At 37.0% G+C, this 24730-nt stretch overlaps 1 protein-coding gene across 1 annotated transcript in view; it reads left to right on the top strand.

Annotated features, from left to right (window-relative positions):
- TNNI3K (TNNI3 interacting kinase) overlaps positions 1 to 24730 on the top strand; it is a 314577-nt gene that overhangs the window by 131090 nt on the left and 158757 nt on the right. Inside the window, exons 12-17 of the mRNA XM_028102541.2 lie at positions 16458 to 16544; positions 17119 to 17175; positions 18157 to 18249; positions 18333 to 18390; positions 18515 to 18709; positions 19434 to 19538. Of these exons, the coding sequence (XP_027958342.1) occupies positions 16458 to 16544; positions 17119 to 17175; positions 18157 to 18249; positions 18333 to 18390; positions 18515 to 18709; positions 19434 to 19538 (595 nt within the window). The remainder of the gene's footprint in view (positions 1 to 16457; positions 16545 to 17118; positions 17176 to 18156; positions 18250 to 18332; positions 18391 to 18514; positions 18710 to 19433; positions 19539 to 24730) is intronic.

The raw sequence follows: 24730 nt of genomic DNA, 5'->3' as shown, positions 1-24730 counted from the left end.
CCTTTACTTGTATGACTTGTACACTCCCATTTCCTCTGTAGATTATATTTGAGTCTTTGGGAACTTGATCAAAGAGTCCAATAGACCATCACTAGGGAAGGCAACTCCGGGGCTGCAGATGAGCTAAAGGCATTCTTGATACTGGCACTTTGAAAAGAGAATGAGCTATAATAGTCTTAGGTATTAGAGAAACAAAATTGTGATATGTAATAATAGCTACTTTCTTAGAGTAGACATAGAGTTAGACTTTATCTCTTATATAGGGGAATTTTTATGTGGATTCAAATTATTTTAATGAAATAAATACAAAGAAAGGGAATATCTGTTACATCTAACCCTGCTAACAATGCCTGAACTAGAAAAAGTAAGGGAACCAATGATCAGTGCATATGTGTAAACTTACTTGAGCTCAAAATGATGAAACTTTGGGCTTTGATATGAGAACACCTGGGTTTAAATCAAGCTGTGTTCTTTGATCTTTGATCATCTATCCTTGCTGAATTTCAGTTTCTTCTGAAAGAATGAGAATAATCACAACTCCTACTTACAAAATTGTAAAGATTAAATGAGATAATATATGCACATTGATTACAACACTGGCTGGCACATAGTAAGTGCTCATAATTGGTAGTTCAGTACTGATAACAGTGGTAATAGTAGTAGTTCAGAAATGAAGATGATCAATAATGAGCTCTACATTTTAAGGGAGAGGAAACTAGAAATAATCAAAGGTGAAATAGAACCTTCATCATTGTTTTAAGATATAGTGTACCTCACCAGCGAGCTCTGCATATGTGCATAAGCTCCTATGAAGTTTAAATTTTTAGGTGAAATGGAATAGTATACATTGTCATTGAAATCAGAGGGTTACAACTAAATACTGTAAAATATATCAAACTTTGCTGCCTGTCTTTTGCTCTCTTATTAGGATGTTTTAAGTACATAAAGAAATGTTCTGTTTAAATGCTAGAATCTTAGATGTCCATACTAAAAAAGTGTGGATAGGCTACCAATTTGATCTAAAAGGTTTTCTGCCTGACGTGGGACATGAAATTCTGTCAATTAAAAAAGAGATGGAATTTGATAGCTAGAAATGGGGAGTTATAAACACGTAGAGAGAAAGAAAAATATAGATCTGAAGACAGTGAATAAATGATTATAGGACTTACTTTGAGACACGTGAACAGACATGGTAAAGTAAGGAATGAGTTAGATGTAGCCCTATTATGTTTTATGCTTTTCTTTGAGTATTGTGTAAATACACATGTGCTTGCACACACGTTTGCACATTATAGCTCGATGAATTGTCACAAACTGAACTCACATCCAACATCTAGTTCCAATGAAGAAATTGAATATGGCCAGCACCCGAAAGCCTCACTTACATTCTCTTCCAGTCATTCCCCAGAGACGGTACCACTGCCTTCTTGGAGTACAAATTAGCTTTGCCTCTCTCCGTACTTTATACAAGTGGAATGTTATGGTATATACATTTTTGAGTCTGGCTTCTTTTGACCAACAATTTGTGAGATTCACTCATATTATTTCAGGTAGTTGTATATTATTCATTCTTGTATAGCATAATGTTTTGTTATTATATCACTATTCATTCTACTGTTTAGGGGCATTTGGATAATTTTCAACTGGGGACTATTAAGAATACTTTTGCTATTAACATTAACGTACATGACTTTTTTAAAGATTTTTTTTTTTTTTATTTGAGAGAGAGAGAATGAGAGATAGAGAGCATGAGAGGGAAGAGGTTCAGGGGGAGAAGCAGACTCCCCACTGAGCAGGGAGCCCGATGCGGGACTCGATCCCAGGACTCCAGGATCGTGACCTGAGCCGAAGGCAGTCGCTTAACCAACTGAGCCACCCAGGCGCCCTAACGTACATGACTTTTGATGAATATCTGGATGCATTTCTGTTAGGTATAAGGACCTTCCAATCTGTATAAAATAATTTCCAGGTAGTTCTGTATTTGAGCAGCAGTTGAAGAATCTTACATATTCTGAAGCCTCAGGAGGGCTTACTAAGTTCTACTTACTCATCAAATTGCATTTATTCAAGTGATTCTCAGACAGTGTCTCTCAAGAAACTTGAGTCTCAGGGAAAGACTGTTTACAAAGCATTGGTCTTCCGGAAGACAGCTCAGATACAGTGCTGTAGCTAGCTCTTCACAGGGGTTGGCTTTGCTTGTTTTTAGTTGACTGAGAGTGATAGTTTAAAACTGGCTTTAGTTTTATTTTTTGTGGAATTCCACACTTTAAGAAACAATGAATCATTGTGTAAGTTCCTAAGATTTCCTATCAAACAACAACAACAAAAATCTTTTAGCTTAGAGGATTTACCCACTGGTCTCTGCAACATCTGCCATACTTGTCACCCTTATTTGTTCAACTAATGTGTTAGGCATCAGTGTTGTATTTCGTTATTACTATGAATTTTAACAAATTGAATGTTCATACTCAAGAGACAGATGGATGCTTTGCATATGTTCTAGAGCAGAACAAGTCAAAACCAATAAAATGAAATTGTTGCTCTTTTCTCTTGCTAGAAAAATGTTGCATTGTTTTCTTGTGTTCGGGAGAGATTGAAATGGCCTCGTTAAAATATTGTCAACAGTGCACTGTCCCTGTTTTCTTTGAATAAAGAAATGCTTTCCTTTCTCCCTCAGAGAGGGAATCCCCAAATTAACTGATGTGGCATACTAAGCATTTTCCTGAGCAACTTGGAGATGGAGTTGAGGAAATACTTCATTTGAAGTTCCTTCTTTATAGGATGGAGATGTTGTAGAAATGGTCCCATCATGGTTTACCCCATACCTTGTTCTCTCCTTGGGGAGATAAACCAGAAGGGAGCTTCATAGCCGGAGTCTGTCTGTTTAAAAAGGACTACTTTTGGGTGTGCCAAATTTAAATAGCTCATCCTAGTCTACCAGCTTGCTTGCTTGCTTGCTTGCTTGCTTTTTTTGTTTACCCTCTTAATAGAAAACTGGGAGTTTTTCTCAATAGCACCCGCCTCTGTTCTTTTTTTTTTTAAGATTTTATTTATTTATTTGAGAGAAAGAGAATGAGAGATAGAGAGCACGAGAGGGAAGAGGGTCAGAGGGAGAAGCAGACTCCCTGCTGAGCAGGGAGCCCGATGTGGGACTCGATCCCGGGACTCCAGGATCATGACCTGAGCTGAAGGCAGTCGCTTAACCAACTGAGCCACCCAGGCACCCATTGCCTCTGTTCTTCTAAGACAAATTTTTCACCTGACACAAACAGTTTTTAGCTTACCCTCTACTATTCTGATATAGCACATTCAGTTCAGGGGTGCTTTAGAGTTTTGTAAGAGTTACCAACTTCCTTTTGGAAACTCAGAAAAGAGTTTACTCACCATGGCTCCTTGCAGGATCAGATATGAAGAACAGTTTCCATTTACATAGCCTTTTTAACCTAAAGATATCAAAATCAATCTTGGAAATAATTTTCCTTGTGACCTTGATTCTACACAGAAACCTACAGGTTAAGTTTCAATATTTCCCTGCTAGACTACTCAGAGCTCTAATTTTACAGTATTTAGAGTGTTTCCCCTCCTCTAGTCAGCTACCCCACCACCACCGCCTTGTTTTCTAGTATTCCATCTGAGAGTAGAGATAGCTGTCTCACTCACTTGGATTTGTTCTGCCCTTTCCCTGGGGTATGAAGGACTTGTATGAATCAATTTAAATTGGCCAGAAGAAATAGCCAGCAGCCTGCTTATGTTCAAATCCTCTGCCCTAATCACCAGTATGGAAAACCCACTGAAAAGACCTACATATAATCTTACGTCCATTGCATTAAAGATGAAACTGCCGAATTGAAAAGATCTCAGCCAATTAGAATTGAACACATAGCTCAATAGTGTGTCTGGCAGTTAGATTTGAAAATGCTGCCTTTCACAAAGAAAAGCACTTCTTTATGTCAGGCTGTTTAGGGTCAGAAAATAACCCAAACTAGAAACAGAACTAAAAACTTCTTATTTGCTTCAGTACTGACACCAGTTAAAGTAATTTGCAGAGGCTCCTATACTGATATCTAATTATGCAGAATACAATATTTGTATACATCAAAACAACTGTAATTCACAGTGACAGGGAGCTGCAGTTGGAGAATTAGTAAGGGAGCAAAAACAATAAAAATCAAGGCTCCTGTACCATGATATATACTTTGTTCATTCCTTTTGACAAGTGTAGTATGGTGTGAATTATTTATAGTAAACGTACTATAGTGTATTCTCTAAAAGTAATAAAGTCTTACAGTTGTGAGTTTCTACAGTTTTCAACCAGTAAAAAATAACTAAAAGATAAGAGTGGGGGAGGAGTTGAAGGAAGAAGAGGTGGATTCGTTAAATTTTTTGATAAATCTTCATCAATGGATTATAAATTCCCAAACTTCTTCTATATTGAATTCTTACCTATTGGGAGTTTAGGTACTTAGTTTAGTGAACCTTAGTTTAGTGTGCTAGCATGAATTAGGTCTGGGGCAGAAGAAGGAATAAATGAAAGATTTAGATGGTATTTCAAAATCTATGTGCAATTTTGTGTGTACTGGTTACGTTCTACATGTTTAGTTTCCCTTTTAAAAAATAAATAGAATAGCACAAACTCTCATTAGAATGATCAGAACTTTCATTTTTATAGGGGAGTAACACATTTACACACAGTAAATATTTTTGAAACTTAATAACTGTAAAAAGCCACACACACTGAATTCTACTCCTAAAACCAATATTGCACTGTATGTTAACTAACTAGAATTTAAATAAAAATTTGAAACTAAAAAAAACCAAAAGCCACATACATTAAAATGGATAGTAGAAGAGAACTTGCATTCATTACATGCCTATTACACATGCATATATGTGTATATATAATTAAATTATCAAGCTAACCCTTTAAAGCAGTATTACCTCTCTATTACAGATTAAAAGTTTGAAACTTCAATCTGCCAAGTCACACTGGTCCCAAATCGCACAGCTCTTAAGTGGAGAGCTGGTACCAAACAGAGTTCTGTCTTACTGCAGAGTTCGCGCTCTTACCACCTCACTTGAGAATCAGATCTTAGTTCAGTTTCCATCCTTATTATATACTGACTTTGGGCAAGTTATTTAACCTCTCTAAGCCTTAATCTTCAGATTTAAAATGAGTAAATTAATAACCACTTTATAGAATTCTGCTGAAGGTTTGGGATAAGATCTAAATGTCTGGAACATAACAGATTCTCAGTAAAAATAATGGTATCTGTTATTAACTGCATAGCGAAGTTTCAGTCAAGCTTCACATAAGTCCCAAATTTTAGTCTTTCCTAATTTACATGTTTTAGTGTGGAATAAGAAATGTGACATATTGACATATTAGAATGATGGACATCCTCTATAAGCTCTCTAGTGAAGAATTTGTATCCCTGCCAAACACCACCAGACAAACCTGGAATATATAAAACCATGTGTTGTTATGGGGCGCCTGGGTGGCTCAGTCGGTTAAGCATCCGACTCTTGGTTTTGGCTCAGGTCCTGATCTCGTGGATCATGAGATCGAGCCTTATGTCAGGCTCCACGCTCAGTGGGAGTTCCTTTGCCCCTTCCCCTGCTCGTTCTCTCTCTCTCTCTCTCTCAAATAAATAAATAAATATTTAAAACAAAACAAAAAATGTGTTGTTTTGTTGTATTTATATTTCTTATTTATGAATCAAGTAATACCATTTATTTTAAAACCTCAGGACTGAAGCAAGATTAAGGAGGTTTTGAAAATCACTAATCAAAATATTTAAAAAGTAATTTAAAACCATTTTCTAATTTGCATAGTAGGATGCAAATATGTAAAACAATATCTTAAAACTTAGCACAAATTTGCAAGTCTCTTTACTATAGCAGGGTTTTCCCCCCAGTCATGGACAAGTGTCGGAATTTGTGACCATGTTCTCAAATCACCACACCAACTGACATGCTGGATCTTTTTATTTTGATATCTGAGGAGTATGTAAAACTCAACAAGTCCAAAATTGAACTTAATGTCTTTTTTGTCCTCATCAGTCAGTTTCTCCTACCATATCTCTTATTCATTCTGTCATTTAATGGCATTACCATCCACTTAGTCGCTGAAGTCAGAGATCTGGATTGATGCTTGGTGACTTTTTCTCCCTCAATCTCTCTTTCCCCATATCCATTCAATCAAAAGTTCTCATGATTTTACCTTACAGGCACATTTAATCGATCCTTTTTTTTTATTTTTACTGTCACTGTTTTAGTTCATAACCTTATCTTTCTCCTGATCCATTTTAATAGCTTCATAACTACTCTCTCTTCTCTTTCTTTTTTTTTTTTTTTTTTGGTCTTTAACTTCTTTGATTCCATTTTCTAGCTGTGGTTTCGAAGAAGTATTCAAGGTGTAAATAGGAATTCATAGCATTCCCCAGCTTAACATCTTTCACTGGTACACAATTACCTATTTAAAAAGTTCCAGTGTGTCATCATGGCATAACCTGTGCCCATGCCCTGCGCCCTTCCTACCTCTCAGACCTCGTATCCAGTCACTCCTGTCATGTGAATGACCCCACATGCTACAATCATCATTACATCCACTACATCACTAACATTCAGTGGGGGTTCACTCGGTGCCAGGCATATTCTAAATACTTCATATGCATTCACTTATCATATGTGCACAATTACCCTGTGAGACAGTATCTATTCACATGATAGTAATACAAAGATACTCATTCTTCCCCATGTATATCATGTTATTCCATGTTTCCAAGCCTTCCCTTATACAGTCCTCTCTATCTCTACACCTCCCATTCTCCCTAACCCACTCCACTCTCAATGTCTGATCGCTACTTAGCTTTCAAAACTCAGTTTACAGATCCTCTCTTCCTGAAAGTCTTCCCTGATGTTCCAGGCTAGCATACATGTCCTTTCTTATGTTTTATTATACCATATGTGCATCTCTATCTCTGTATTTACCACTGCATATTGAAACACTGCCCCTTACCAGATTATAAACTTTTTGAGAACAAACATTTGAGCTATTAATTTTTTGTCTTCCAAAAAGCTAATTCAATGACTGATTCCTAGTAGGTGCTCAGTATGTGTTTGTTGAAGTGAATTAAAGAATGAGCAGATATCTCAATCATAACATTCAATTTCATGTCTCACTAAATGGCATCTAGTTTGTCATAATATAGTAGATGTTCTCAAGAATACCACTCACCACTATTCTGTTGTCTCTGTAGATACTTCTTTAAATATTGTGGGTTTCTGATTAACTGCACAGTACTAATATTTAAATTTTAATAGGCAGATGATTTTAAAGTATGTTCTAAATAAAATTCCTCTTTCTATGCATTGGAACTATGAAATATTTCCCTCTGGCTTTTATGCTCCCTTTTTGCTTAATCAACTCATATTCATCTTTCAAGTTCAGCTTAAAAGACAGTTCCTTAAGAAACTCTTTCCTGACCCCTCTAGCCTACTGTAAAATAGCACCGTTATGCTCATTCACAGCATCCTCCACCTTTTCCTTCCTAGAACTTGGCTAAATAAAATTTGAGCATTTGTATCATTATTTTTTTCTTTTATTCTAGAAAGCATTCATTACAAGATTAAGGACATTTATATCTCAACATTATATCTCTCATACCTGGTTCCAGTCATTCATTCAAAAAAATTTATTACAAACCTAATATGTAATAGACACTGTGCTAGGAACTGAAGTAAAACAGTGAGTTAGATCCTGTTTTTAGGAAGTTTGTGTTTCTAGCAGAAGAAATAGGTCATGAGCAAGAAAACAAATAGAAACTATCAGAAAATTTAAAAAAAAGGAAACACAACACTGAGTAAAAAGTTAAAGGATACTATTTAAAATCAAAAAGTCATGGAGGGCTTCCTTGGGAAGATGTTTCTTGAGCTGATCTCTAATGGGTGCTCAATATATATTTGTAGAAGGGAAAAGAAAGCCAAATGGGAAGGAGAGAAAAGAAGGAAAGAATGCTTAATAACTTGGTTTGTATAGAGTTCTTTTGGCAAAAGCATTCATGATTGTGGGTTCTTATCTCAAGGTGAAGAAGGACTGGTGACATTCTTGTTTGGGCCTGGTGATTTGGTGATTAATGGACAAGAATATGGGGGAAGAGGGACATGTGTACCCTTTCTTGTGAAAGTATCTTTCAGATTTAAGTGATGAGAAGATAGAGCAAGTACTGAATTTTTCTTGCCTCTTATTTAAATGCTAGTATATGGGCCAGGATTGGCAGGAGGAAGAACAAACATCAGGAGTCATCCTTGATCCCACTTTTCAGTGCTTTTGGAAAATGAGTTTTTCCTACCTGATGATGAGATTTTAACATGATGCGAAGGGGAGATAGCAAAATATTGAGTAAAGTCTCGTCTGTATCATTGCTGTGAAAGTTTCCTCCATTAGGTATGACAAAGAAAGGCTGAAACTGCTCCTTTGATCACCTGGGCATTTTGAACATGTGAGGTCAATAGGAATTCCTTGGCTTATGTAATCAAGACCTAATCCCTATATTCTCTACCTTAGACCCAGAGGACCTCAGAGTCACAACGTCAGGGAGAAGATCTTAGTACTAGTGTCATTTACCATTAATCTTCAGACCTAGTACTTAAAATAATTTTCATAGCAAGTTTTCTTCTGTTATCAAAATAATTTTTCATAGCAGTAAACAGCATTCATTGTTCTTAAGACAAAATGGTGGGGTTGAAGAGATATCCTTTTTAGGGTTATAGTAAAATGTGTCCTTTTCCTTCTTGAATAATTATGAACCTTCTGTTGTATACATGAACCTGATATACATACTAAACTGTCTTTGTAACAGCCCTTCAGATGGACTTGTAGCCTTAAAAAACAATCTAGATTATAAAATAAAGATATGCAGAAAGTTGAAAGCAAAGAGGTTTGGGGTTGGAAGGAATCACCCCCAAGTATAAGGAAAGGAACAGAAGAAGAAGATGAATTAAAGGGAAAGCATGGGATTTGAGTAATACAGACAGACTTGCAGAGTGGGATGCAGGAAATGAAAGACACTCCAAACTGGCAAAACCTCCATGGGCTCCAATCAGTAATCTTCTGAAAGTGCAAAGCATTATTATAACAGCATTAGGCTAATAACATAGCAACCTCCTGTTTTGGGTAAAATACTTGGATGTAGATAGTAAATTCTTAGATATGGGAAAACATTTTATTTAATTAGTGAAAGTTTGATTATCTCTGGACATGTTCCATTAGTGTGCCTTGGTTATCTGGGTATATCCATTATCAGGAGTTTGCCTTAGCAAGTCCATTTAGTGAGTTCCACCAAGACAGTTTTCTGCTTAACTCCTTGTGACCAAGTATCAGGGAGCTGGGCCCTAGTGATTTTCAGGTTTCTTTGCATACACTTTGGTAGTTTGTCAGAGAAGTGACAGCAGTGAAGAATTTCCCATACGTGTGTGCCTTGGCCCACAGTTAGCAGGAGGTGGGAAATCAGGCGGAGATGCCTTCCAGAGCCGAGGGGCCTCTTGGCATTTCCCTGGCAGCCTCCTGCTTATCATCAGCCAGAACCCAGGCACTCATTAGGCTCCTGATGAAAAGCATCCCAAAGAAAATGCCAGCAAATTGTGCCACTGTGCTGGCAGGAAATTAAAGCTGCTCAGAGCAAATGGAGCCAGGAGAGCTGTTGAAATGAAAGGTAACATCAAGGGTGTGATCACTGACTTACACACACAGTCAGGATTCAAGACGCGGCTTTCTGCTTCACTAGCGAAAGCAGGAGGCCCACTCCACTGTCAGCCACAGTCAGTCCAACAGAGAGGCTGAGACAGGCAGGGAGGTAGACTTTGTGATTTAAGTAAGCTTTGTTATGCCTGGCAAATCCTTGGGGTTTAAGTTGTTTTATTTTTCCCAAAGGAGAAAGAGAAATAAGAAAATTTGTTTTGTTTTGTTTTTCCTGGTCCCAAACACTTAAAGACCAAATTAAGTAAAAGAACAACTAAAAGCACCACAGTTCCTATTAAACTGAGGGGGCAGACAATGTAGTGAGGAGCAGACAAACCTCAGAACCTTTGAATCTAGCAGCAGGACAGATGAAGGGGTATTTTAATTTCAGAGAACTTTTTGTTGGTGGTGCTACTTTTATCCTGAGACTAAAATGGCCATCAGCAATGGGGAAGAAAGGGAGGCTACTCAATGGGAGGCAGCACCAACATGCCAACAGAGCACACTGAAATTTTCATCACACTGGGGGTGGTAGGCAGAGTAATGGTCCCCCCAAAGATGTCCAGGTCCAATTTCCAGCAACTTATGAGTATGCCGCCTTACATGGGAAAGGGGAATTAAGGCTGCTAATTAGATGACTTTTTGAGAAAGATTATCCTGGATTATGCCAGTGGGCCCAATGTAATAGCAGGGGTCCTTAAATGTGGAAGAGGGAGGCAGAAGCAGAGGTCAAAGTGAAATGGTTTGGGAAGGATTCAGCCAGCTATTGATAGTTTTGAAAATATAAAAAGGGGCCACAGCCAAGGAATGTCTGTGGCCTTTCGAGGCTGGAAAAAGCAAGGAAATTGATGTTCCTCCAGAGCCTCTAGAAAGGAATGAAGCTCTGCCAACACCTTGATTTTAGCCCATTGAGAACTATGTTGGACTTCTGACTTCTAGAACTATAAGATAATAAAGTTGTTTATGCCACTAAGTTTGCAGTAATTAACCACAGCAGCAATAGAAATGGAATATATTGGTGTTTAGAAAATTTATGTGAAGTTCCATAAAAGAGTTTCCAAGTTCATTTAAAATTCTTGGGGCAAAATAGTAAGGCAAGAAAGCAGTGAGAAGATCTGAAAGGCCTATTTACATGTTAGAATTGTAGGCACATGCGCTATCTCACTTAATCTTTACAACAACCTTAGAAGGACATATCATAGCTCTAATCTGTAAATAAGGATCTTCTTTAAAAGTAAAACAAATTGCGTCCTTCAACTAATTAAAGTGGTCCTCTATCTCACCTACAATAAAATCCAAATTTCTTGTCTTAAACTCCAAAGCTCCACATCCAAAGTATCAAAGTGTGGACTCCTAATCAGCATCACCTGAGGCTTTGTTAGAAAAGCAACTCTCAGGTCCCGATATAGACCTTTCAGTCAGAATCCCTGGGGGTAGGGCTCAGGAATCTGTGGTTTAACATGCGCTCCATCAACAAAACTAGGAGCTAGTTCTTTGAAAGTATTAACAAAATTGATAAACCCCTAGGCAGAATTATCAGAGAGAGAGAGAAAGAGAGAGAGAGATAGGGAAAGGACCCAAATAAATAAAATCATGAATGAAAGAGGAGAGATCACAACCAACACTGAAGAAATACAAACAATTATAAGAGAATATTATGAGCAATCATAATGCCAACAAATTAGGTAATCTGGAAGAAATGGATAAATTTCTGGAAACACATAAATTACCAAAAGGAAGAAATAGAAAAATCTGAACAGACCCATAACCCCAAGGACATTGAATCAGTAATCAAAAATTTCCCAACAAAAGTTCAGGGCTGGATGGCTTCCCAGGGATATTCTACCAAACAATTAAAGAAAAATTAATACCTATCCTTCTGAAACTGTTCCAAAAAAGTAGAAATGGAAGGAAAACTTCTAAACTCATTCTATGAGACCAGCATTACCTTGATTCCAAAACCAGAAAAAGACTCCACTGAAAAAGAATTATAGATCAATATGCCTGATGAATAAGGATTCAAAATTCCTCAACAAGATTCTAGCCGAATGAATCCAACAGTACATTGAAAGGATTATTTACCACAACCAAGTGGGATTTATTCCCGGGCTGTAGGGGTGGTTCAACATCCCCAAATCAATCAGTGTGATACACCACATTAATAAAAGAAAGGATAAGAAACATATGTTCCTCTCGATAGATGCAGAAAAAGCTTTTGACAAAATACAGCATCCTTTCTTGATAAAAACCCTCAACAAAGTAGGAAGAGAGGGAACATACCTCAACATCATAAATGCCATACACAAAAGGCCCATAGCTAATAATCTCCTCAGTGGGGAAAAACTGAGAACTTTTCCCCTACAGTCAGGAAGAAGACAAGGATGTCCACCCTCACCACTGTTGTTCAACATCGGACTGGAAGTCCTAGCCTCAGCAACCAGACAACAAAAAGAAATAAAGTCATACAGATTGGCCTTACAGGAAGAGGTCAAACTTTCACTCTTTGCAGATGACATGATATTCTATGTGGAAAACCTGAAAGACTCCACCAAAAAATTGCTAGAATTGATACAGGAATTCAGCAAAGCCACAGGATATAAAATCAATGCCCAGAAGTCTGTTGCATTTCTATACACCAATAATGAAGCAGCAGAAAGAGAAATAAAGGAATCAATCCCATTTACAATTGCACTAAAAATCATAAGATAGGAATAAACTTAACAAAAGAGGAAAAAATCTGTACTCTGAAAACTATAAAACACTGATGAAAGAAATGGAGGAAGACACAAAGAAATGGAAAAGCATTCCAAGCTCATGAGTTGGAAGAACAAATTCTGTTAAAATGTCTATACTACCCAAGACATTCTACACACTTAATGCAATCCCTATCAAAAATAACACCAGCATTTTCCACAGAGCTAGAACAAAGAATTCTAAAATTTGTATGGAACCAGAAAAAACCCCGAAGAGCCAAAGGAATGTTGAAAAAGAAAACCAAACTAGAGGCATCACAATCCCAGACTTCAAGCTGTATTACAAAGCTGTAATCATCAGGACAGTGTGATAATGGCACAAAAACAGACTCATAGATCAATGGAACAAAATAGAGAACCCAGAAATGGACACACAACTATATGGTCAACTAATTTTCAGCAAAGCAGGAAAAAATATCCAATGGAAAAAAGACAGTGTCTTCAACAAATGGTGTTGGGAAAACTGGGCAGCCACATGCAGACCAATGAGACTGGGCCACTTTCTTACACCACACACAAAAATAAATTCCAATGGATGAAAGACCTAAGTGTGAGACAGGAATCCTAGAGGATAACACAGGCAGCAATCTCTTTGACCTTGGCTGCAGCAACTTCTTACTGGACACATCTCTAGAGGCAAGGGAAACAAAAACAAAAATGAACTATTGGGACTTCATCAGGATAAAAAGCTTCTGCACAGCAAAGCAAAAGAAACAATCAACAAAACTAAAAGGCAGCCAAGAGAAGGGGAGAAGATATTTGTAAATAACATACTGGATAAAGGGTTAGTATCCAAAATATATAAAGAACTTATCAAACTCAACACCCAAAAAATAAAAAATCCAGTCAAGAAATAGGCAGAATACATGAACAGACATTTCTCAGAAGAAGACATACAAATGGCTAGCAGACACATGAAAAAATGCTCAACATCACTTATCATCAGAGAAATACAAATCAAAAGCACTATGATGTATCACCTCACAACGGTCAGAATGGTTCAAATTAACAATTCAGGAAAAAACAGATGTTGGTGAGGATGCGGAGAAAGGGGAACCCTCTTACCCTGTTGGTAGGAATGCAAACTGGTACGGCCACTCTGGGAAACAGTATGGAGGTTCCTCAGAAAGTTAAAAATAGAACTACCATATGATCCAGCAATTGCTGGATAGGTAGTTATGTGCATGTGCCCCTTCAAATCACTATTTTTGTGTCATTTGGATATGATACAAAAATAGTGATTTGAAGGGGCACATGCACATTGATATTTATAGCAGCATTATCAACAATAGCCAAATTATATAAGGAGCCCAGATATCTAACCACTGATGAATGGATAAAGAAGATGTGGTATATATATACACACACAATGGAAAATTACTCAGCCATCAAAAAGAATGAAATCTTGACATTTGCAATGGTGTGGTTGGAACTAGAGGGTATTTTGCTAAGTGAAATAAGTCAGTCAGAGAAAGACAAATACCATCTGATTTTACTCATATGTGGAATTTAAGAAACAAAACAGATGAACATAGGGGAGGGGCAGGAAAAATAAAAGAAGATAAAAACAGAGAGGGAGGCAAACCATAAAACACTCTTAACTATAGGGAACAAACTGAGGTTTGCTGGAGGGGAGGGGAGGTGTGTGGGAGGATGGGCTAAATGGGTGATGGGCATTAAGGAGGGCACTTGTGATGAGCACTGGGTGTTATAAGTAAGTGATGAATCACTAAATTCTACCTCTGAAACCAATATTACACTATATGTTAACTAACTTGAACTTGAATAAAATCTTTAAAGAAAGTAAATAATATATGCTCCCTGTGATTCTTATACACACTACAAAGTTGTGAAGCACTTCTGCACATGATCTGTGTTTATCTATTTCTCCACCCAAGTCTGGAACCACTCTCACCCTTGCTTGTGATTTTCCAGCCACACTGGCCGCCTTTCATTTCTGCAGCTGTCATATTTCCTCCCATCTTGGAACCTTTACATTATTTGTTTCTTCTGCCTATTAGGCTCTTTTTTAATTTTAATTTTTTTTATTATTTATTTGACAGAGAGAGAGAGACAGCACAAGCAGGGGGAGCGGCAGGCAGAGGGAGAAGGAGAAGCAGGCTCCCCGCTGAGCAGGGAGCCTGATGTGGGACTCGATTCCAGGACTCCCAGATCATGACCTGAGCCGAAGGCAGATGCTTAACCAACTGATCCATCCAGGCGCCCCGTATTAGGCTCTTTAGAAATGTGCCTGTTGGCTCATGCCATTGGGGTCTGGAGTTTTCCCTGATTGTGAGCACAGGAAGAAAAGAAAAAATGCTAATAGGACAGGCTCCTCATTATTTCATCATAACCTATGTCTATGATTTGAGAAAATTACAGATCAACCAGTTGTGAATTGAAATCTATGGATAAGAAAATGGGCACTAGTTGTTAACTCTGTAGATTTAAGTTTTGCTACAAATTTAACAATTGTTATCATAATGTTGTTGTTTTCTTGAAGAAACTGGTGTTGGGATATTACATTTGGAAAAGCTTTTAATCTAGTTAGTATCTTAATTACCACATCTCATGATCTGCATGCTCTATTAATTTTAATTCTTTTTTTTGAAGGGGGGATTTGATAAACAGGCATAACTCTCAGCATATACTCTCTACATTAACTAAGTGTATTCTGAACAAGTGTTATCTGTGACCCCTCCAGGATGGATAAGGGCGTATGATTTTTCAATTCCTAAATCTTGCCATTTTTACAATGAGTTCTGTTGCATTTCACAAGTCTCTTGGCAGGGTCTTTAAGGCTGACTTTGTTTTTCTCTTGTATAAACTAGCTTCAGTAGATTATTTTTATAGTTAAACCATAAAATCGTATCAAAAAGTTTAGTTCTATTGAAAATCATGGGTCTACTCAGAAGAGCATTTAGCATTTTTTATCTTTCACAATATGTTACCTATTGCAGTTAATAAATCTCCTAATTTGGGTGGTGTTATATAATAGAAATTTATTTATCAGTTGTATAGAAGTCCAGTGTGGGCATTTCTAGTCAATGGATGGCTTTTTCCCATCCCTTAGGGCCTCAGAACCTTCTGCATCCAGCCAGCAGAAGGGAAGAGTAGAGAAGGCTGAGCTTTTCTCTTAAAGCTCAGAGTTGGAAGTGGCATGGCTTTTGCTCATGTTCCGTTGGTGAGAATTTGTCACAAGGCCACATCTGGATGCAAGGGCGATAGGGAACTGTTGTCCCTGAGTGGACAGCCATTCCGAGTGACGAAATCACCCCATGAATGGGAAGTACAAATATTTATAGGCAGACAGACAGCTGTCTCCTGCCACAAAAACCTATGTCAATTATCTTAGTGCCATGTTATGCTGCAGTTGCCAACGGAATGTAATCTTCAATCAAAGCAAACCCTCTCTCCTGGTTACCATCCGTGCTTTTTACCCTTGTAATGGTGCCCTTAGCACCTCATATTTCTTCATTTAGAAATTCTCATTTATATTCAACTATACTAAGCTTCTTTGTATCCCTACTACCCAATATAGTGCTTAACATAGTGCTTTACATGTAGTAGGGTCTCAATGAATTATTTTGAATGAATGAATGGGTAGGTGAAAGTACTAAATTCCTATTGCAATATATTATCTCTTTTTTTTTAAAGATTTTCTTTATTTATTTGAGAGAGAGAATGAGAGATAGAGAGCACAAGAGGCAAGAGGGTCGGAGGGAGAAGCAGACTCCCTGCTGAGCAGGGAGCCCAATGTGGGACTCTATCCCGGGACTCCAGGATCATGACCTGAGCCGAAGGCAGTCGCTTAACCAACTGAGACACCCAGGCGCCCGCAATATATTATCTCTTAAGATATATCCCATGTTTCAAGCTACCTCTAGTCACTTTTGTGTTGTATGATGAGCTGAATAAATCAAACAAAAATTAAGACCCTTTGTCCTTTTTGTCTTTCCATGAAGGACATGATGCAATTGTCACACTCCTGAAGCATTATAAGAGACCACAGGATGAATTGCCCTGTAATGAATATTCTCAGCCTGGAGGAGGTATCCCTTTCTTAATAAGTTTTTGTTGTTAGTACAATATTGTGTCTAACAGTAAACCTTTATTTCTATTACTATTTTTCTGGGGTTAGGGATGAGGGCATGTCAGATTGACTTTATTTTAAGAGAACTTATGTCTGGGTAAGGCTGAAAATAAAGAAGCCTTCACTTAAGCAGTTTTCTAACTTACTAATCTGCAGTTCCTTCAGGTTTAGCATTCCCTGGACTGGATGTTTATGAGGCTTATGCATGACCAGGAAGGCCGGGGTGAGCTGAGAGCAGTCATTTTCCGTTTCAGTTATCTATTAAGGCAGGCAAGAGAATACTCATACCCAGATGCAAATTAAATCTGCCAGAGGCTACTAGACCTTGGTTTTTTGTTTTTAATCTTTTTATGTACTCTCTAAATAAACACTTGCTATACAGTTTCAGTATCCAGAAAAAGACCTGGGTTAAAACTATATTCTCAGTTGGTTTTCTTAGCAAATTTCTTTTGTCACCTGCTTCTTTTTATAATGTTTAATGTTTATGTAGAAAAAATGCTATTTTCAACTCTATAATATAATTTGATTTCTAGATGGCTCCTATGTGTCTCTTCCGTCCCCCTTGGGGAAGATTAAAAGCATGACGAAAGGTATTTTAATATGAGACAATTGTTATATTTTATTACTAAGGATAACTATTGCCTCAAATATGACAACTTTCTGTTTTGCTTTACATATTATAAATGATGACTAGTTTGCCTGCATAAACAATATTAGCAACAAACAATTCTCTCCATAATTAACCTTGGCCGCCGTACTATTTTGCATATGCTATCTAGACTCATGAAGGTATAGCAGTGAAAATTTCCCAAGTATTAAAGAAAGATCAAATTCTTATAGATGTTTGTAGTTTTAATGAAGTCTAAATTACAAATATTAATATCTCTAAGGAGAATTGGGAATAGGTTTGCCATAGGAAAATAAATTTTAAAAAATAAGTTGTTTTCCAAAGGATCCCAAATAAGTAATACCTCGGGAAATTTTTGAATGTGTGCTGCACATAGAAATTAATACCATTGAATCAGGAAAATTAATATATATATACATATTTATATGATTCAACTATAAATTTATATTTAACTATTTAGAATTTGAAGTTTTTAAAAACGATTTTGGGTTTGAGACGTTTCCTCTGAATGATTCATGTACTTATTTTTTGACATCTAATTGGCATCCCTCTGAGGTTTAGCTTATGGATATTTGTCTAAGCCCATTGTGATAGGTTGCAGGGATCGACCAGATAAAACTCCTTATCATGATGTGATATGAACTGTACTCCAGGGTTGCCGTGTCATGCAGACGAGCTAGTTATTGATCAAATTAGGAATAAACACTTTAGCCCTGATAACAAAGGTCTGGGAACAGAGACAGAAAACAATGTTTTTAATGCAGAGGGTTAGGGATCATTTGTGATAAGGTTTTAGTATCTCCAAGTAGTCAATTGTATTTGGAAAATTAAATGTTACTAGGGAATGACATTTTTGGCTAAGTAAAGTATATATGTGCATCATGTGTACACATCCATGTGTGTTTTTTGTCTTTAAAAATAAAATAATAATTCCTGTTTGCAGAAAAGGCAGATGTTCTCCTCCTAAGGGCTGGATTGCCTTCACATTTCCATCTTCAGCTCTCAGAAATTGAGTTCCATGAAATTATTGGCTCAGGTAACCTAAGAAAAGACTAGTCTGCTTTAGTTTCATGAGCTCAAGATAATATGTGTTTATTCATTTCTCTTAAACAATTTCAGGTTCTTTTGGGAAAGTATATAAAGGACGATGCAGAAATAAAATAGTGGCTATAAAACGGTAAGCAAACATGAGAAAATTTAGCATCAGACTGGAGTTGTGAACTTTAAGAAGCATATGCATGGCAAGCCCCTTGTTTTGATCCATCTGTTGACTGAGGATTTCCTGTTGCTGCCATTTCCAGTTATCGAGCCAACACCTACTGCTCCAAATCAGATGTGGATATGTTTTGCCGAGAGGTGTCCATTCTCTGCCGGCTCAATCATCCCTGTGTAATTCAGTTTGTGGGTGCTTGCTTGAACGATCCCAGCCAGTTTGCCATCGTCACTCAGTACATTTCAGGGGGTTCTCTGTTCTCCCTCCTTCATGAACAGAAGAGGTATGGGTCTCTTGTTCTGACTTAATCATTTTCCATGTCATTGAGGCTTTCCGCTTGGATGCACCTTTACCTTCTGAAATCTCTGAGTGCTAGGAAATGTGGCATTTTAAAGATGGCAAATAATTTATGCCCAATAATTATGTTTTAGTGAATAGAAATACTTCTGTGCTTTCTTAACAAGAATTCAGTTGGAGATAACAAATTCAAGGAATTTAAATTAGCAACCAAAGCTTATAATAATTAGGCTAAATAGATATACTAATAAAGCAGATATATGTAAGCTGAGAATAAAATAATTACCAGGGGTCACAGCATTTATTTTTTAACGTTTTAAAAAAGAATAGCCTTGCACAAATCTAATTTTAATTCACTTCCTAGATATATGCATACAATAATTAGAGTGTGGTTTCCCTCAATTATTAGAGTAGAATCCATCTTATGTTATTATAAAAAAATTAAGTATAGCATTATAAGTATTATAAAATCAAGTGGAATATTTTAAATATGAGGGGTTGGTATCTGAATTGATTTATAATTAAGTATGATCTGATGTAGAAAAGCTATTTTTCCAGATTTTTTGAATGTTTAGCTTAATCTTCAATAAAGCAAAAAAGGCTGAAAGATATACAGAATAACAAATCACGTACTCCATTGATATTTTTTAGAAAGATGTGCTATTGGCTTTGACCATTTCATCCTCACTAAATCTATTTTTAAATTCTAGGATTCTTGATTTGCAGTCTAAATTAATTATTGCAGTAGATGTTGCCAAAGGTATGGAGTACCTTCACAACCTGACACAGCCAATTATACACCGTGACTTAAACAGGTATTTTTTTCCCCCTAAATAATGAACATAGAATTGTGTAACTGAAGAGGAGTCTAAGAGAGATTTCAGTGTATCTTCACTGAAGATACAGTGTAACTTCACTTAGATATATTGCAAATCAGGGTTTTCTACTGTGTGAATTAGGCGATAGGCTACTTTAAAGCTAAGCTATAGAAAGTTTTGTCATTGTCTTTTACAGAAATAGAAAGCTATATAACTGCCTCTCGGAGATCTTTCAAGAGAGTGATGTCTGTAAGATTCATCAGCTAGGGGTGCCTGGGTGGCTCAGTCATTAAGCATCTGCCTTTGGCTCAGGTCGTGATCCCAGGGTCCTGGTATCAAACCCCGCATTGGGCTCCCTGCTCCGCAGGAAGCCTGCTTCTCCCTCTCCCACTCCCCCTGCTTGTGTTCCCTCTCTTGCTGTGTCTCTCTCTGTCAAATAAATAAAAAATCTTAATAAAAAAAAAAAGATTCACCAGCTAGCTAGTTCTCAAGTCAATAAAGTCAGATCAAAAATTTAGATCAAGGACTATTGTAACATGTCAGGTCTCATACAAAGTTAGGTATTATAGGAGGTCCTGATTTAAATTACCTGAAACACCATTTTTGTGCTACCGTTTTGGTAGTTTTCTAATAGTAAATTCAGCCAAAACACAGCAGCTCGTTTACCTAGTTTTCATGTGAAGGTGTTCTCATGTAGGTTAGAGACTTGAAACAAATAAATTATAGTGTGCCGGGGGTGAAAACCCAAGGGATTAAAAAAAGAAATTTAAATAGTGAAAGCTTTCTCTAAGTAAAGTCTTACAAGAAGGCCAATATACAAAATGTAGCAGATTTAGTTGAAGGCAGAATGTAGGGTGCAGAAATATGTTCACTTACCATTTTCTACTGCCAAGGAGGGAGATCCCCAGGCCACCTTTTTGGAATCCCAAAGGTGTTATGGAGAATAGCTGGACAACCACTGATCTAGTTTATGAAACAAGTCAGATTATTGAAATTTAATAACTTTCATTTCATGATTATCAATAACATTCATATAGATCCCATATATAATCTTCTGTATAAAGTCCACAATTCTGAGACTACTAAAAAGTAATTACTCCAGCCTTTTGTTCAACAACAATTTGGTTATCTACTATGTTTAAAGCCTTTATACTTGGCATATTAGAGCTTACAAGGTGAAGCTGCCATAGACTCCATTCCCAAGGAGCTTTCGTAGTTCTAGTAGGGGAGAAAAATACTTACTTAAGTATGTGGTAGGTATAAAAAGATAAGTTTTATAAGAGAGATGTTAAAAATTCTATAAAATTTTAGAAAGAAGAATATTAATTACTTCTGAGGAATTTAGAAACATCTTCATGGAAGAAGGAACATTTGAGCTTGGCACGAAAGGATGGATAGAATTGGGAAGGGTATCCTAAGCTTAGGGAAGACATTAAGAAAAAAGAGATTAGAAAGTTAAAGGGATGAAGTGTATATGAATGTACATAGTATTTGTAATGTAGGAAGCAGAGGATTGGGAAAGAAATTCAGAAAGATAAATTGGAATAAGAGCACAGAAATCAGTGAATCCTAGACTTAAGGTAGTTTAGGCTTTGTTCTGTAAGAAAGTGGGCACTGTGGTGGGGGAGCTAGGAATCACAAATTCAGAACTGTAGTATGGAATGATTAATCCAGCATCTTTGTAAAAGATCGACTTGATGGGGAAGTCAAGAAACTGGTGAAGCAGTTGTTGCAGTAATCTAAATGAGAAGTAATAAAAAGCAGAATTTCACTAGTGGCAGTGGAAATGAAAGAGAGAGACAGATATGAAAGATAGGAGAGATAAAATAAAATAAATTAGATTATGAGAGTGGTTGAATCTTAGATACTGGAAGTAAATATATGTGGGATTCAATCCATTTAAAATTATTAGTTTTCACACAAAAGTCATTTCTTTGCTGTTATTAGGGTTTTTTTCTTACCTCTCTTTTAAAAGCATTTATGTTAATAGACATATTTTCTTTGAGTTTCAGTAACAGTATTCAGGAAGTAGATTTAGGTGATAAATTAGCATAATATAAACTGATGATTTGTGAGTTTTAGGAGTGTCGTCATCCCAACCATTTTGCATGTGGTATTAAAACAAATGAGTGGTCATTGAAGGTTTTTTTCTAGCTGTAACTCCTCAATTATGGGGCAAATGAATGTGTATTCTGTTGCCCTTTAAATGCAAGTTGTTACAGGGCCAAATATATAAATGTTGATTAAAAGTGGAAAGAGAACATTTACTGTATAACAGATATGTTTACATTTGCCTTTTTTTCTGTTTCTAATCTAACACAAATGCTTTAAATTATACCAAAACATCTTCAAATTTTATAAAACATGGCTTCATGGGTGTCTTCAATGTAATAGAGTCCCAAACAATTGCATATATTATTTATGAACTATTTTTTACTAATCTTTAATTTGGCAACAATAAAACATTCAGTTTTTCAGATTAATGTGGATATAACATCACATATTACTCAAGAGTGTAAGCCCTTCTGGGCTTACTATACTGTTTGGGTACGCAGAGCATATACCAGGAAACAATTTATTTCCCATGTAAGGTAGAAAATGACTAAGGACCAAAATGATTAAGCAGCAGTTTTCAAAGGATTTCAAGTAAGTCAAAGATCAAAGTAGAATGGAAAGCTTCCTGGAGGATGTAAAGCTAAAGCTAGACCTTGAAGAACAGGTATGAGTCTTCCCTCAGTATTTTCACAGCAGTCCCACCCTTGCATGCTTACGATGCTTATGGAGCCCCACTGAAAAACGGGAAAGGGAAAGATGCACATAAGAGTGAGGAACTCAGACATGTTTACTTTTGCATTGAAATGACCTGTTTACATCTTTCTTTCTCCCACTAATCTGGGCATGTCAGAGCTTCAAGAGCAGAGGTCCTGTTCTCTTCATCTCAGAGATGTTCAATCAATGCATTTTTTTTAATATTTTATTTATTTATTTGAGAGAGAGAGAGAGAATGAGAGATAGAAAGCACGAGAGGGAAGAGGGTCAGAGGGAGAAGCAGACTCCCCGCTGAGCAGGAAGCCCGATGTGGGACTCGATCCTGGGACTCCAGGATCATGACCTGAGCCGAAGGCAGTCGCTTAACCAACTGAGCCACCCAGGCGCCCAATCAATGCATTTTTAACTGAACCAAATCCCTGGGGTGTTTCTGTGAATATCACTTCAGAAAGCAATGGCCTAGTTGGTACAAGTATGGCTGCTTTTAGGTAGAGCCTGACTAACTTTGCCCAATACCTGTTATGGTTTAAAGGAAAGGGGCTGTTTGAGCTTATTGATCAGCTTACAGATGAGGGGATGCTCTCTTTGGTTTTGTGGTAGTTGATTTATATGAGTGAGAGGAAAAAACTCTCCGCCTTTCCCTTGGCAGGCTTCTTACCATACAGGTCTGAAAGTTAGTTTTGATCTTTAAGTATTTACTAAGGAGAAGTTGAAGGGCTGAGTAAGGAAGTGGCTCTTTCCAATGATGATGAGGAGAATGATGATAATACCCACCATTTATTTACTACTCACAACATGAAAGGAGCTAAGCCCTTGTCATGTATGCTTTTATTTAATCTCACAACAATTCTATAATACAGTTATCATTATCTCCATTTTACTGATAAGGAAACTAAGTCCAAGGTCACATCCTTAACTTATAGTATTCTTAAAATTTTATTATGCTGTCCCAAAAACAACAACAACAAAACCAAGTCAGAACAGAGAGATAAAGAGGCTGATGATACTGGATGAGCATCAGCCATTTACCAACTTTGTTCTTTGTGCTTCAGTCCTTAGGCTTAATTCCTGTGACCGAATTCATTTCTCATATGATCTCCTTGTGTTTCTGTGTTCCTGCTTTATTTCCTCTTTTATAACCCATGTTCTGCTAATGTGGAATAGAAATTGCTTATGAGGCACACAGATATGTTTCTTTTGGTCTGCAGTGTTTAAATATTTTTTAAACATTTTTTAAAAGATTTATTTATTTATTTGGGAGGGTTCAGAGGGAGAGAGAGAAAATCTCAAGCAGACTCCCGGCTAGGTGTGGAGCCCAACATGGGGCTCAATCCCAGGACCCTGAAAAAATGACCTGAACCAAAATCAAGAGTCAGCTGCTTAACCAACTGAGCCACCCAGGTGCCCCTAAATATTTTGTTGTTGTTGTGGAAATTTTTAATGCCATGAACTAGACATTACTGATCCTATTCCTTTTATTTTCTAGTTTTTCTTTTATATCAGAAATAGATAATATAAGCATGTACAAACTTCTACGTAGTTTTTGTTTGCTTTTTTTATTTGTTTTTTATTGTTATGTTAATCACCATACATTACATCATTAGTTTTTGATGTAGTGTTCCATGATTCATTGTTTGTGCATAACACCCAGTGCTCCATGCAGAACGTGCCCTCTTTAATACCCATCACCAGGCTAACCCATCCCCCCACCCCGCTCCCCTCTAGAACCCTCAGTTTGTTTTTCAGAGTCCATCGTCTCTCATGGTTCGTCTCCCCCTCCGACTTACTCCCCTTCATTCTTCCCCTCCTGCTATCTTCTTCTTCTTTTCTTTTCTTAACATATGTTGCATTATTTGTTTCAGAGGTACGGATCTGTGATTCAACAGTCTTGTACAATTCACAGCGCTCACCATAGCACATACCCTCCCCGATGTCTATCACCCAGCCACCCCATCCCTCCCACCCCCACCACTCCACCCCTAAATATTTTTAAATATATATAGCTTTATACAGGAATGCACTTTCCAATTTGTTGTAGACCTCACTACCTACCAACTTACCAACTTACCCTTGGCCCAATGTATATATTCATTTTGCAGTATTGGAACTTGCAAAGCATGGTTTACAACTAAAGGCTTTAAAGCTTGTTACTGGATATAAGCAGCTCTCTGTTGTTCCCTCGGAAAAGTACATTTTCCAAATTGTTTGACATTGAAACCAAAACATCATTGCAAACATACATGGATCAAATGAATGCTCTTTTCCCTGTATAAGTATATAGAAGAACAATACTGTATGCAATGAAATTAGTGATACTTCCATCATAGAATGGCCATTGCACTCCCATGAGATATGTATATGAAAGCATTTTGTAAACTGTGAAGCACTAGACAAATGACATTTGTTATCACTATTAATCC

The sequence above is a fragment of the Eumetopias jubatus genome, unplaced genomic scaffold (assembly GCF_037043125.1).
Source record: "Eumetopias jubatus isolate StellerSeaLion01/CBP00866 unplaced genomic scaffold, mEumJub1_p1.0 scaffold_4, whole genome shotgun sequence".
Classification (NCBI taxonomy): domain Eukaryota; kingdom Metazoa; phylum Chordata; class Mammalia; order Carnivora; family Otariidae; genus Eumetopias; species Eumetopias jubatus.
Note: the sequence above shows the minus strand (reverse complement) of the source record. Positions and strands in the feature narration are given on the sequence as shown.